We start from the raw sequence: 16148 nt of genomic DNA, 5'->3' as shown, positions 1-16148 counted from the left end.
ACTCCACCAGTGGAGTTTTACCCACTCCTCGTGGAGTTCCTTCAAAACATAGCCAACAGCGTGGTGGAGTTTTTTCCTTGCATGCAGCTTGCCAATGTCAAGTTGGTGAGAATTTGTGTTCCCTAGTGCGTTTTTTGGGCACAAGAACACCCCCTGTTGAGATTTTTCAATGCAGGTGGTCATGGAAGGTCATGACAGTTCACGTCAAGAAAGCTGCCACACGAGTACAAAATCTACTACAGCAGCAGAAAGAAGCTGAGCCCTTTGGTGAGCACCATGGTGTCACCTGCTCTGATTTTACAGCACGGAACAAGCGCCTGGTGCTAAAAATCAGGGCGAGCAACGTGACAGGCCCAAATTCTGCCTGCTCATGGAACTTGGTGGAATACTGCAGTTTTTAGGTAACTATGCAAAATTCCACAGAGTGAAACTCCACAAGTTCTGACCAGGCCTAGACACGACATCCATGTTCTTTTGGCTGCTGAAACACCTTGGCCTGGCCTAATCCTAGAGTGCTCTCCATGCCACAATAACAGATTCATCTATCTTGTGGTTTATCTTCAATAAGTCACAATGCACGATAGAATTGAACAAGAATGTATTCTTCCATCTTTGTCGCTTCTTTGGTAAGCTCCCCCTACTGCAAGCTAGCTAGCTAACTAACTAACCTAATTCTTGCAGTGGAACTACTCTTGAATCAGTGGCTGCAATGGAGTGGACAGACGCCTCTAAGTAAACTGAATAATCTTAAAAAAACAAAGACGTTTGTCATCTGGTCTCTGTCAACATAACTTCCAAGGATTTAAGTTTCCTACTTGGCTGTCAGTCAAACAAGGATCTAAATTTAAAACCGCTTGGTCAACAGTGCTTTAAATGCTACGGTACAAATAAGCTTTTCAAACTCTTTACCTATACCATTGGCTTTCAAAAACCACCTCGCAATGTTCCAGCCAAAGTAAACATGGTTTGGTGATAGGCAAGGCATAATCAAGGCTCTTCCCTCTCAAACACTTCCTCTCCTCTGCCTTCCACAATTTCCTGCATGTAAAAAAAAAAAGATATTTTTCTCAAAATATATGGTTTTGACTTCACATCAAATGTGAGTACAATTACTTGTGTCAGTTTCTAACTCAGTACCACTTTCTACAATAAGCCTTGACTGTTCAGCCCCTGGTAAAGTGGGCAAATGAAGTGATATGGTTATCTAACCAGAGTGTAATAGAACTGAATGCTAGAGAAATAAGTGGGAAATAACTGAATAACTGCATGGTGAAAGAAAACCAAAGCATTCCTCAAACACTGTGAGATCAACGTCTTTGACAAACAGTTTACTTGAACGGCTCAGGAATGCTAGTGTACCCCCAACTCGCCCAAAATCAAGTAGACCCTCTAATCACTCAAAAAAGCTTTACTCTCTACATATCATATCCTTTACACACCTTTTGTGCTCCACCCTTCCTTTCCATATACAGGTAAGGCAATACCAAGTGGGTAAGAGTCTTGTCTCACCTCTATATAACTAGTCCCAAAAATGCACCTATATACGTACACTTCTATCCCGGATACAAGCAGCATTGGCACATCCAATAGGTCTCGCCTATTTGAGAGCTATAGGCTGTGCCAATGTATTTTATCCAAGTTGGAAAGCAGCGCGGCTGCTGTGCAGCATGGCTAAAAGTTAAATATAAAAAAGTGCTATGACGTGAGAACAGGAGACAAAAAAAAAAAAGCACAAGGACACAGTCAGCACTGGCTGTCAATGGGAAGGTGGGGGTGAAGGGAAGAGGCAACACAGACAATGGGTGGATTGGGGAGGGGGGGCAGGGTGGGAAGAGGGGACACAGAAAACCAAAAAAAAAAAAAAAAAAAAAAAAAAAATGCAACTTGGAGAAAGAAAGGATAGGGTTGGGAGTAGGCCAGGAGGGAAGAGGCAACAAGGAAAAAGCTAGCTATACAGTAATAAAACAGTACCTCTATCACAACACCAGTATCGAAGTACTGCAATGAAGATGACGCATTCAGCACTTGATCCATGCTTCAGAGGAAGGAAGACTAAGCTGTCAAGCACTGCCGAATTAGAAGGCAGCAAATAAAAGGGACAATGAAGCCCACAAATGGTAAGCATTTGGTGGGCTCCAAGCCCCTTGTCGAAAACAATATATCTAGCAAGCATAAGATTGTAGGGTAACAACCACGCTTTTTCTTTTTTTAAATAAATCAATGCAGGTCTATGGAGTGTGAAGCCACGGAGCATTGCTTAGACTTCAAAACAAACATCGCTCATTCTATCCTTTAACTGGTAATATTCCATAACTTAATAATAATATGTCTCTGAAGATGGTTAGAATTGTTCACACAAATGGAGCAATGTCCTTTACAAGTATGAGAAAAAGGATATTTACCAAACCCTGAATTCTCTGGATCCCCTAATTAACAGGACTATATTTCACTGGCAGCTGCAGCTACGGATGATCCGTGCTATCAGCACCATGAAAAGATACTGGGAATAAGTCAATCCCCAAGTGTCCTAATTGTAATTTCCCAGAGGTCATTCAAAAAAACCAAGAAGGAAAACCAATCTGTTATATCTTTTGTAACATTCAGCAGAAACACTAAGTTTGTCTCTGCAAACGAGAGGCAGCAATATAGTTGAGGGCCCTAATAACAAATATTAGGCACATTTACTCCTATGTACAATGTATGAGTTTGGGTATTCACATACATTTCCAATAGTGGTAGTCATATATTGTGTCCTTGATCGTATGTGCTCATTTAGTAACCATTTGTGAAAAAATAAATCTTCAAGAATATCTGGAGGCTGAAGAGAACAGTTGTCCTCGCACAATATTATTCCTACGAAGGAGGTCTTCACTTTATACAACAGCCATGTCACTGAAAGGGTCTTCCCTTTGGGGTCAGGATAAGATTATTTGAAGTATGGAAGTGCCTCGAAAAGAAAAGTCAGCTTCTCTCCTCCTGTCTGGAGAAAGTTTAGGTTGCAATGATGCATTGTATTGTAACATTTATAAAATTTCAAATAACCAGGGCCGCTAGAATTATGCGATTTAGCAGCTGGTATATTTTCTACATACCCACGGTGCTATCACACTTGCCGCACAGTCCACATTTTGCTGCATAGTTTGTGGATTTAAAACAAAAATTATTCCTAGCTCAAAGGGATCAAAATTGAGTGAAAAAAAATCTCAGCACGTGGTGCTGTTCATTGGCAGGCACTTAGCAATGGTGCTACTGAGGTAAAACGTTCGCCCTAGACAGTATAATAGGGTTAAATGACAAAGTAGCAGAATATTACTGCCACCGTACGTGTGCTGCATCCTGCTGCATAATTTGCCTTGCATAATATAGTTAACCTAGCTGCACAGACCTTGCAACAACCCTTTAAATACACCACAAGAGGTACTTACACTGCGAGCTGTTATTATCAGCTTACAACGTTAAAGGTAAAGCCCTTTCTAAATAACAGCAATAACTCCTGCTAGCATTACAAGGGTAAAACGTTCCTTTGGACGAATGCACGCCAACAGCACCTCTGGGGACAACTGCAGTACTCTGTGACCAACGGTGATAATATGCAAGTGAAAAGGTGACACGAGAAAAGAATACACATTTTTAGAGTTAGCAAAAAAGTACTGGGAAGAAAGAAGGGCAGGGGTAAGAGAAGAGGGAGGGGGGGGGGGGGGGGGGGGGGGGGACGACGACAAAATAATGTCCCTGAACCATAATGAAAAACTATTTAACACTGTCAGCCAACTCCTAATTGCATGACAGGAGCGTAGTTGCTCGTTGCACTCCTCTCTCAACATCACAGACTCGCGTGCTTCTCTGACCCATTTTCTTCTTGTGTTTTTGGAAGCCACTGAAGATGCAAACACAGATGTATATCAGTCAGTTGTTTGGCTTCCCTCTCAAGTTTTCTCCGGGCCGCAGCATGAGGTAGCGTGGAGGTGCCCGGCTGTGTTTCCACACACAGACCGAGGCAAAATCTGGTATTTAGAGGCAGGCATCAGAAACACTCCGTGGTTCTCGGTGCATGATGCTTTTTCAACAACAGCTGAATTTATTTTTAACCAATTGACCCCGCGTTTGCGAGATGCAAGACGCGCATCAATAAATACTAAGACACAATGGTGACTGTTGAGAAATAGTCTGTTAATGTTTAGGCGAAAAAAAGCAAAAAACTAAACATAACCTTCACCACATACTTGCAACGGGGACGTGGAGGTGTCAGGTGGGTGAAAGGGGTAATGCAACACGAACGACGATAGGGGTGGTGGTGATAAAGCAACAAGCTGAGCAAGGAGACAGAGGTGTTTGGGGGAGGTAGAGATTAAGCAACAAAAACGTAAACAGCGCCTGAGGCACAGTATGAGCAGCTGATGGACCTAATTAAACTAAATCAGTCATTCGTCCATGCTCCACACAAAATAACAGAAAGTGACACCAGCAAGTGCTGGCCAATTAGGAGCTAGCAAATACGAGTGATAATGAAGGTAACGAATTGAAAGTAATGGGTGGGTTGAATGCTCCTTATAGTAAACAATACCCTTCCCAGCAGACAACGCATGTGCTGTCAGCAACGAGACCTAAAAATACACTGCCGAACCCCCACCATTGCATTCTCCTCCAGCATTTAACCATAGCTGCAATCCCAATGATATGCACTTTGATCACAAAACCTTCTATTGTTTTGTACTACTCCTTCACCTGTACCATCACAGCACCAGAATCAAAACCAACAAACTACCCTAAAGATCCATGGCAAAGCACATCTTATTTTCCTTTTTTATGTCCATGTCCTGTCTACAAAGCTCATACCATGCACTCAGGACTTTCGTTCTCAGATGACAAACCAGTACAATGCAAAACCAAAAATATACCATTGTATCTTTGGTTCATAGCAACGAATCAGTGTAACACTGGAGATTAAAAATCAACATGTTCTGACCGACAATCTATTCCATCCAACCGTGCTGAAGAAAAAACAAGCTCTGGCAAAGCTGATATGTCTCACCTATCTGAATCGATGGCTTTAGCAAAGATTTCTAGCCATGCTCTATACCAGAGCAGATGCTTTCTAGTGTGGCTAAAACTAATTTTAAAAAGTGCTATCATGCTGCCAAGACTAATGCCACTTCCCCTTTAACTGCATTAGCGGCTGACGCATCATAGCCCTTTAATATTATTTTTAGGCATACTGCTATGCAGCATTGCTACAAATAAATGGCAAAGTCAGGAATATCTATGTTGTACAGCAGGAACAAAAGGCAATGGCAGAGACAGTAGTCTCAAAGGCAAAAGACCAATTTGCTTTGCCAATGCTTCTTAGGTCTTGGTACAACACACTGTGACTGAGGAAATCAGTTAATCTCTCCATGTGTGAAAAGGAGAAAAAATGAGGGCATTTGGAGGGGAAAAAAATCCTATCCGAAAGAAAGCAATTGTGCCAATGTATATGTTAGTGAAAATACATTTGAAAGCAGATAACATCTGTTGTCACAATAGAAGAATAGGACACTTCTGGTCCCAAACATCCATTTCAAAAAGAGAGCAGGGCTTTTTTGAAGTGTGTGTGGCATACTAAAACAGCTGCAAATGGCAAAAGGTTCATTGAAGACAAAAGGGAAGAAGAAAAAAATATAACCAATACCTTAATCATAGCGCTCTCAATGGAAGGACAGCAATCCAGCTGATGCAATCAGTACTTGGTCCATGCTCCAGCCGAAAGAAGAGCATGCGCTGGCCAATCAGAAATCAGCAAATAAAAGTAACCGTGAAGCCAGTGAACGCTAAGTAATGGGCGGGCTGCAAGCCCCATGTTGTATACAAAATCTCTTGCAAGTGAGAGCGCATGCGCTGTTGCAGGTGAGACCCCATAATGAAAAAGCAAAGCCATAACTGCATCATTAGCATGTATTTCACAAAAATATTTTGACAAATCAATTTGGCTTGTCACAGTACAAAAACCATGCCACTAACAGGAACAGACAGTTTTACCTTAATCAGGCCTACCGAAGGGCTTGCAGCTCTCAGACTCCATATTTCACATAAACATTGTATGCCAAACGTTCAAAGGCAGAAAAGGCTGGCTGGGGCTGTACTATAGCCCCTTCTTCAATCTGTGATCTTTCAACCTCACCACACAATCTCCCACTTGGTGTCCTCCTTTCATCACTCCGATTTAAAGCTTTTCAATTTTAGGTGGTAATATCTCCAAATAAGCATCTCTTTGGTTCACTGAGAGTATATGTCCAAATTCCTACAGAGCACAAAAACAGCATCACGCTCCTTCCCACTTGAACAAGTTGTGCACTCCTATACAAATCACCTTTTTTTGTGCATTCCACAACTTTCCACAAAATGATTACTTAGAAGTAAGCCAAAGAGAACTATTAATATGTACGCAAAATCTAGACATTTGCTATTCTTATGTTGGTCGCAATTAAAAAAAAAAGAAAAAAAAAAGCAATAGATCAATGCTTCAGAAATATAAGATCTTTGAAAAAACCTATGGTGCTTCTACTTCACCACAAAGAGCGCTGATATGCCCTCCTTCTGACAAGTTACCTCGAGTGGGTCTTGTTCGCCCTGCTGTCTTTTACTTGCAGCACACTAGGTGTGGGGAGTAGCCTGGTTCCTGTACGGGTCAGTGGACATCTTAGGTCGGTCTGCCGGTTTTAATTCAGTTTATATTTTCTTTTGGCACTGTTACTTTTTTTTTTTATTTCACTGTTTCTTTCCCAGTATCACTATCTGGGAGGGTAGCCTGCAAGGTAGAAGCGAACGAAGTTGCTGGGCTCCAGTGTGTTTTTATTTGGCCCTTCTTGATCTCGGTGTCTGCCACACCCTCTTGTAGGCAGGCTACTTCAACACAGCTGCACAGACACTTGCAGTGGGCGCGCCAGAAGCAATCCCGTCTGCGCCCATCCATGCCTGCACAGCCCCTGGGGCCAGGACCCCTGCGGATTCAGAACCAGCCACTCTGTGATACACTGCCAAGGTGATTCTTCAACTTGCCCCCTCTATCGCGGGAGACAGGGAGCATTCTATTGACGTTTCCAAGGGAAAAACCGGTTGTGGTAAGTGTGGGTTCATTTTCTGAAGACCTACAATCTAGGCACTTGAGGGAAGTAAAGGTGGTCCTTACCCCACACACACAGCACAGTCATATTTACTGAACTGCTGCTCCATCACCAGGCTTGACATGCTTTTTCTTGTCGAAACGTGGCTAACAGTGCAGTCGGCCTCTAACATACTCGATGCTATCTCGCACAACTATGCAATCATGAGATCAGACAGACCAACCAAAGGGGAGGTATTATTGTGGTATTTTTTCAAAGTACATATCCCATGTACCATCTCAGAAGTGGAGATTGCTGGCTGTGAGGCGACCTTCTTTACATTATCTCTATCCATTAACTGCACTTTAGCAGGGTTCATGATTTATCGCCTGCCATGCCTAGCTCTTGATTTCTAACTGCCTTAGTGGATATTTTACCAGTTTATGCGCCACACTATTGCAATTTCCCAATTCTCTGTAACCTCAATTTGCATATCGAGGAAGCCACAAGTTGTTTGTTAGAGTCCCTTATTGAAGACTTAGAAACACTTCAATTCTCTCAATTGGTTCATGCTCATACACATGGCCACACTTTAGACCCTATATTCACCTATTCCCCCTGTGTAAGCATGGCTTCCCCCCACGCCGGAGGTATGGTCGGACTACTTTGCTCTACTTCTCTAGATCACCATGTCTGCCATGTTACCCACATCATCAGGAGACCTGTGTTACAAATTGCACAAATGGTCTACGGTTACCTCTCATGCATTTATGGCAGCCCTGACTGCCAATCGTCCTATTCTTAGAATGTTAATTTAGCCAACTCGCAATTAGAAACATAATTAGTGATGCACCGAGCTGTATCACACTTATGAGAACTTGCACTGCTGCCTGTTCCAAGCCTTCAGCGGAATGGATAAGTGATGAACTATTGCTAATAAAGAGGTCTTGTAAACGCCTTGAACGTCTCTGGCACAGGAACTACAGTACACTAGATAAGACGAATTAATTATCACAAGGCACTGAAGGTATACCATAAACAGATCAGACTCACATTCAGCCAGCATTCCGCTCAAAAGACTGAGCATGCTGAGAATTCTTCACAGGAGCCTTTTCTTACAGTGACATTTTTTCCCGTCCTGGAGCGTGTTTCTCACTCTACCACCCCTTCAGTAGATAACTGCAATCGGATTGCCCAGTTCTACTCTGACAAAATTGCGAAGATTTATGCTATCTTTCCAAAGAAAGCTAGAGAGACCTTGGGTCCAGCAACAAGGTCTTTGTCATCTAACTGTGGACGATCTTCTTAGCATAAACACCTTGTCCTCAATAGAGCTATGTGCAATCTGGTTTACCAGTTGACCCAGCGTCACCTGTGATTGTGGCGCGTGGGATGGAAGCCATTCTACCCATGCTGTGTGCGCTGCTTAACATGTCTTTTACGACAAACCAGACCCCTCCCCCCCCACCAAAGTAGAAACACACTACTGTTCCACTTTTGAACAAACCCACACTAGATCCTGCTAATCCTGAAAATTTTAGGCCCATCTTCCTGCATACGTTTTTCTCCAAAGTAAACAGCAACTGATCAGGTACACTGAGGACAAAGATCTTTTGCACGAGACCCACTGAATCTGCACTGCTGCTTGCCTCCGACTCACTCAAGACTTATTGCTGATTGGGGTAAGACCGCTGTGCTGATACTGCTGGTCCCGAGCGCAGCCTCAACACCGTATCCCATGGCCGCCTTCTTCAAGGCTCTGGCTGTACAGTGTCGGGGACCTGGCTCTGAGATGGTTGGCAGGTTTTCTTCAAAATCGCACCTTCCAGGTGACCCAAAAGCCATGTTCATCTCAGGTCATTTCACTGCAGCAGGGGTTGCCACAGGTCTCAGTTCTGGGCCCAACATTACTTAATCTGTATATGCGCCCCCTTTCTGATGTGATTGAGCATGATGGCTTTAAAATCCTGTCCTACCCCAATGACCCACAGATAATCACCTTGACGTCGGAGGGAGGAACCTCCTCGGCCAACTTTAGATCCTGTCTGCTTGGATTAGCAAAGTGGAGTCAACCTTTTGCGGCATTATCATAATCCATGATCTGCTGTAACTGATAACAGGAGTGTTATTCAATGACTCGGTGGAGCAGTGGCAGATTCTGCATAGGATGCTAAATATTTTCATTATGTATGCTAGTATCAAAGCTCTTAAGATTAATGGAAACAAACATTGACAAACCCAGTATGTCTGATTTCCTTGCTATGCTCATGTGCCAGCACAAACTTTGTGCACGTATGTCACCTCCATTTTTCTAGGGTACAATGGAGACTACGTGACTGTTTGGGATCAGCATGCAGCTAAGCAACATCAGAGGGAGAGAACAGACAGAAAGGGATTGAAAATGGAAGGAGGAACAAGGAGCAGAGAAGTAACAAAGTGGGAAAGGAAGGTTGAGGTGATGGTTGCTTAGTCAGGGGGGAGAGAACAGAGACCAAAAAAAGGACTAAGTGGGAGGAACGAGCAAAGGGTTAGCAGTGGTGTGGGAAGATGAATTGATGTAGCATAAAGGAGGAGTGGGAGAAACTGAGTAGATGCTGAGCTAAGTGGAGCGGATAGCACAGGGAAAAGAAGCAATGTCAGCTGAGAGAATGGGCAAGAGGCAGAGTGAATAGAGGCTATTCAGGGGAAGAGAATGGAGCGCAATTAGGAGTAGTCACCAACTGCGCTGCTGGCATTCCTTCTGTTTGAATCACTGCCTCTGCGTAAGAGTCTGCCCATTTACCTGTAAAAGGAAGAGGCCAGCTACATTTGAGTGGGTACGTATTTGGCATGTGGACATATTAGATGGGCTTAAGTATATTACTTCACATACAAGCTATGAGGCACGCTGTCCCTGAATGTAGCAGCATAAAGCAGTTTTCTGTTGAGGAGTAATCTATGACAGAAAATAAGGGTGGTACATGCAATGACAGAGAAACATCGGGCACCCCCACAATATTTGTGCTGTACTTTAGTGTTGTCCCTGCCAATTCAGAGGTGCCACAAAAGCAAAACAATTAAAACAAAATGTAACTAGCCACCGTGAGGAAATACGGAGCGCTGCTCCTTACAGACATTTTATTGGAGGCGTTATTTTTCATTGGGAGCAGATTCCAGCAGGCTCCCCAATGTGGCACCCATCATCCGGTTTTAAACAGGAACCAGCAACAGTTCTTGGAGCTCACACCGGGCTGAAGTAGCCCTCTTTCTTGGTTATGATGGAAGTCATGCAGATTCTCCATACAGAGAAGCAGGGCAGGCAGGGTGGCATGAGGCCAGCACCCCCGCACCCCCACCCCGATCACACAAAGGAGGCAGCAATGCAAAAGGCCACAAGTTTTTTCTTCTTACAGCCCTCCTCTAGGAATAGGGGTTCCGGGATCCATTCAATATTGGCTAGCCCTGGGGAGATGAAGAGCAGTACAGGTGGAAATGTCTAGATGCCACGTACCACAGGCAAATCCTAGGATGCCACATCATCCCTCCACTGCTGCCCTACCCCTCCTGCACAGCTTTCTAGGAAAATCCAAGACTGACTTCAAAGGGGTGGGGGGGGGAGGAGTCTGGAGTCTGATAATCAGCTGAGCCAGGGACATATGATAAACCCTTAAGTCACACAGGATGTTGATGTAGTGTGCTGGAACTGAAAATTAAAATTTGTTTACATGTTTTACTCCAGTTTGATACTCTGCTGAGCCCTGCAGGTCTTAGTGGAACGAAACGGTACTTCAGCCCTAGAAACAAAACTAATTTTATAAGGACGAATCCAGATCGGCAACATTCCTTGCAGAGCACCTTCTGCTGCAGGCTACCTGTGTCCAATTACCAAGCTGTGCACAATGGTAGTCTTGCACATGCAGCCTGCACATGTTTTTATGTGTAACCAACCCAGTGCCACTTACTCCAGCTGTGCAGCTATGGCTTTAGCTTAAAAGGCAAACTGACAAAAATCACAGTTTCCACTTACCTTGAATTCACCATGAGTAAGACTCATCTAATGAGATTGACTCAAAGTAAAAGTCAAAAGCAAAAATAAAAAATGGGCTAGGTGGGAGGAATTAATTTACTACAGGGACTATTTGCTACAACACTACTGTCTTTCAAAAGTAAAGGATGACCACAAACAACATATAATGCAGAATTTCTGGGGCTGTTTGTTATGGCAGGTGCCCACCAAGATTCACACATTCTTTAGCTTGTGGGGATAAAACTAAAATACCTCTTGCATGTTGAATGTAACATTAATAGTAGAAAGAATGGCCCAACCTAATTTCAACCTGTTGTATGCGGAGGATGGCTTGGAGCTGTCCTGCGCCACAGTGCTCCTGTGGCGAGGTCAGCTCCAAGCCGCTTTGGCACATGAGGTGGGAAATCCCTCTGCTGTATAGCAGCCCGAGGATTCCCCCCCCCCCCAATGTAATGATGATAGGCACGCTGGCGTACCTACATTGAAAGTCGAATGAGCTGATGGGCTCATTTCACTTTCACTGTGTTGGTGCAAATACATCCCTTCCCCAAAGCATTGAAGCACACAGGAGAGTTATCACTGGAAAGGGGAGAATCTCACCTTTCCCTAGTGGATCCCTCCTTGGGTGGGGATTGCCCCAGGAGGGCATTCCCCAAGCACAAATCCATCTACTTGACCGCAGGGAAAAGAGGTGGGGGGTGGGGGGGTGTTGCAGAAACCCCACCAGACACCAAGGAGTTCTTTAATTTTGGGGGCGGGGACTGCCCAGCATGGGCATGGGCACACCCCTTCCCCCCCCCACCCAAAAAAAGGTAACAGTCTTTCTGTGCCCCCTCCCCAACAGAATTTGGGTGGGGAGACAGAAAGCCCATTAGATATCAGAGATGAATTTTTTTTTCCAAATTGTAGGGGCGAGTGCTGCTCAGCTCAAAAAAGGAGCAACAGTCTTTCTGCTCTGGGGGTGTGGGGTGGGTGGGGCGCAAAAAGCCCACTCACTACACACCAGGGATTATTTTTGTTTTGTTGCACGGGTGGGGCTGCTCAGCATGGCAATGGCCATGCCCCCACCTCCTCAAAAATGGAGACGCAGACTTTCTGTCCCTGCCCACCTCCAGTGGGGCAGAAAGTCCATTGTATTCCAGTAATATATTTTTCTAATAAAATAATGGGGTGAGTCTGTCCCAGACTAACATCAGGCCCCACCCTCACCCCTAAAACCTCAACAGTCTTTCTGCTCCCCTGCAGGCTAAAGCATATCATCCCAATGGCAAGCAAGAGGACATTTGATTCTTTTGGGGTTTTTTCACAAATGGGCTAGGAGAGTTGACTAACTCCCAGTATCATCCCACTTGCAATGGTGAAAAGTTGCACTTTTTGGGCTTGGGTAGGCTGCCACTTGGAAAAACCTACCAGACCCAGACAGTTCAGAAACTAGACATCTGGGTGACCCCAGGATGATGTGCTTCGATTGCATCCCACACCATTTTCTTACCCACAATGCCCTGTAAGCCTCAAAGGTTGACTAAAAAACCATTTTCTTCACATTTCTGTAATGGAAACTTCCAGAAACCGCAGGGAACCACGTGTGCAAGGGATTCTGGGTAAAACAAACACGGCCAAAAATCCATAGCTAGGCCTATTACAAAAAAGGGTCAGTTTTCAATGATCAAATTTGATGTTTCCATGTGTTATGGGGCTTTTCCTGTCACAGGGACTAGCCCTATCCACACAAGTGAGGTACCATTTTTATCGGGAGTCTTAGGGGCACACAGACTAGTAGGAAAAGTTATTATAAATGTATTTCTCTACATTTGTGCCTTCCAAATGCAAGTCAGTGTGTAAGAAAGAAGGCATTTTGAGAAATGTCCTCTAATTCACATGCTAGCATGGGTACCCACAATTTCAGAGATGTGCAAATAACCACTGCTTCTAAATTCCATATATTGTACCCTTTAAGGAAATACATAGGTTTCCCTTATACCTATTTTTTTCACTATTTATACTTTACCATATGATCCAGGGGGGATCCACAAACCTGGGGAACCTTTAATATTCCCATGAGGTTGGAAAAAGAGGAGGACAATTTGGCACGGATATCTTATGTGGACAAAGAGTTATGGGGTCCTAAGCGCAAACTACCAAGAATAGCCAAAAAAAAAGCTTAGCCCTGGGGGGAGGGGGGGTTGGAAGCTGGCAGCAAAAGGGTTAAGGAAAATAAACATATACAACCGTGTGATGTTTACACGTGTAAGCACTGAGATGCTCGGTTGTACAGCTCTGTAGAAGATATTAGATTACTTAGAAGGAAACCCGATTAATCGGACTTTAAATTCTTCGAATGATGAGATATTGTGTTACATGGATCATCTGCCAGGCCAACAGTTAACGTTTAGAGGTATTCAAATTTCAGCTTGGTACTAATCCTGTGCATGCCATCCAGAGTATGGATTCACTGATTACTGCCAACAAAGGATAAATATATATATATATATATATATATATATATATATATATATATATATATATATATATATATATATATATATATATATATATGCGCATCTTGAACTGCAAATGTTCTTGCACTCATTTTGATATTTTATATTTGCACTGGCAGTTTTAAAAACTTTAATTTATCGAATATAGTACAATATCTGGTTGCCTGCAATTATATTTTTAACTGATCTGCGCTTATTAGACATGATATTTGGTCTTGATTGTTCTTTACTCGCTTTGTAAATGTGTAATTTTGCTTTATATAATCCGTGTATTGTGTCTTGGTTTATATACTGATGTGTTGACAAGACATTGGTGAGTTTTCAGTAGCACGCGTGGAGGCAATTGTGACATGGAAAACTCAAACAAATAAAACACACTACATTCCACATGACCGACCAAAAAGCTACATAAATGATAACTTAATCATCATACTTGCACGCAGTATACTTCCATGGCAGGCCTAATCCTACATATCAATATATACACACAAGCAAAACCAACAACTGTAAGCTTGCATACTTTGTTTAGTGTATCCTGCCACGGTGCTGCCTACATGCATGTCTGATGAAATGTCAAGGGGGCAGGAGGTGATAGTCATGCTAAGGGGGTGCTGTCTGAGACAAGCTGCAATATAATGTTGGATACACCTGTCAAGGACACAGGGAAAGGGTAGGTTACCCCTAGCTCGATCATGAGCTACCAGCAGATTCATTACCAGTACATCCTTGTCTTATGCCATCTCCGTAACGCAGGGTGGAGGTGCAGATAAGGATACGGGCGTTGTCTGCTGTTGGGGCTTATGTTACTTACTGCATAGAACGTTGGTGATGCCAGAAAATCATAATTATGGAGTTTGTTTGTGCTTGCCTATTTACCCTTGCACCCTCACTTGATTAAAGGGTCAGTTCCTCACAATACCTTTTTGCCTGCCTCCTTGCTCACCAATCCAGTCTCTAGTACGTCGTTACGAGACGCCAATTAACAGGTTCGCTAGTGCCCATAATTGTCTGGCGTAGAAAGGTACTGGTACTCAAGTCACATATGGGGTTCCAATGGCATGGTAACTTAGAACCTCAACAGCAACATCTGGGATGTTGAGGTGCTGGGGCAGTGAGGCAGGATGACCTCCACACATTGCAAATGCCAGCTAGAAGGCTTGTTGTGGCTCATTAATGTGTCCTCGGGTTCATTTAGAATTTAATCTGTAGCGGAAAGCCTGTGTGTTTGCGGGTCCGCTCTGTATCACAAACATTTAGCTTGTTGTATATGACACAACTACCTAATTGAGCACTATTTAAAACATGGAATGGGTGGGTTTGGAAATGTAATACCAGCTAGGCACACATATATATTACATTGAAATAATTATGTTACACTGCAGAAATTACTAATGAAAACACGCAAAAATCCGGTATCAACACTTTAAACACCTTGAAAGCCTGCAGCAACACACGGTAGTATCGTAAGTGACCCACAGGTGATGACGCATACCTATTTTTTATGAACACAACACGATTACCACCGCTGAATATCAACCAAGACAAACACATACCTCTTTTATACACAAACACATATCCACTGTGACCACACTGTCCCAAAATCCTCACACATATATTTAAACACATTCATATCTGTGAGACTAACACTCGCTCTCCTCTTCAACTGCCAGCCCACACCGCCCTGGCCACTGTATATATAATTTCTTAAACATTCTCCGTCTCTCCACGTAATTACATCTTTTCTACAAATTAAGACAGATGTGTCATCTTGAGGGTATGAGTGACAATGGCATCATTTGGCTCTTTCATGAGCGACAAGAGAACAAAGTGATTACTTTGTACAAACCGGTAAACTTCCATGTTTTTTGAACTCATCGCCATTATCCCCGTTATTCACACACAAATGATGCCCCTTATGTATAACCTCTACACCTTAAGGACCATCCTCGAATGACCGCCACCTTTATTTGACTCCCCAATGGCCTGCCCCCTCCCACCAAGTGCAGGCTTCTCTTCGCCCCTCTCCTCACCGGATAGGCGGCGCCGGGCATGGGGGAGCGGTACATGCCCTGCCCTGGAGCGGGACCCATGCGCACTGGGGCCCCAGCGGTTCCTGACCCCAAGGCCGCGGCGCCACCTCCACTTGGTGGCGCCGCCTGGAAGCCCGCTCGAGCCGCCATCTTCTCGGTCAGCAGCACAATGAAGCGGAACCGGAAGTGACGCGCGGCCGCCTTGTCCAGGTCGACAGAGAGGAAGGAACGAAGAGAGAACCATAGAGGAGGAAACGGAAGCAGATAGAACAGAGCTGAGTTACTGCCGCTGGTTCCAATTCGCCGCCGTCATAGACGTCAGAACATCTGTTGGCAGTGATCTGAAAACGACGTTTACAAGGGGGGTTCTTACGCAGAAAGCAAAAACTCACATCATAACTTTCAAGTCTCCCTGGTCTGTTTGTGATGTGTGGTCTAGTCAAGGTTTTTTATTTTGGAACACTGTGATTTGTAGTCCAGTTTAAAATGGAACAAACAGAACTATAAGTCATTGAATTCAAACAAAACACCAGGA

The 16148-nt window shown here is 43.9% G+C and overlaps 1 protein-coding gene across 4 annotated transcripts in view; it reads right to left on the bottom strand.

The window, feature by feature from the left end:
* SMARCD1 (SWI/SNF related BAF chromatin remodeling complex subunit D1) overlaps window positions 1-15840 on the bottom strand; it is a 78006-nt gene extending 62166 nt beyond the window's left edge. For 2 of the 4 annotated variants that reach the window (XM_069230680.1, XM_069230681.1), the window contains exons 1-2: window positions 15614-15784; window positions 910-1038 (exon numbers count right to left, since the gene is read on the bottom strand). Coding sequence is in view for 2 of the 4 variants with exons in the window: in XM_069230679.1 (XP_069086780.1) it covers window positions 15614-15763 (150 nt within the window). In the remaining 2 variants the exon portion in view is untranslated. Of the gene's footprint in view, window positions 1-909; window positions 1039-15613 lie in introns of all 4 variants that reach the window. The other 2 variants (XM_069230679.1, XM_069230678.1) reach the window with 2 other exon arrangements.
* Between the last annotated feature and the right edge of the window lie 308 nt (window positions 15841-16148).

The sequence above is a fragment of the Pleurodeles waltl genome, chromosome 4_2 (assembly GCF_031143425.1).
Source record: "Pleurodeles waltl isolate 20211129_DDA chromosome 4_2, aPleWal1.hap1.20221129, whole genome shotgun sequence".
Taxonomy (NCBI): domain Eukaryota; kingdom Metazoa; phylum Chordata; class Amphibia; order Caudata; family Salamandridae; genus Pleurodeles; species Pleurodeles waltl.
The sequence above is the reverse complement of the archived record's forward strand: the minus strand, read 5'-3'. Positions and strand labels throughout refer to the sequence as shown.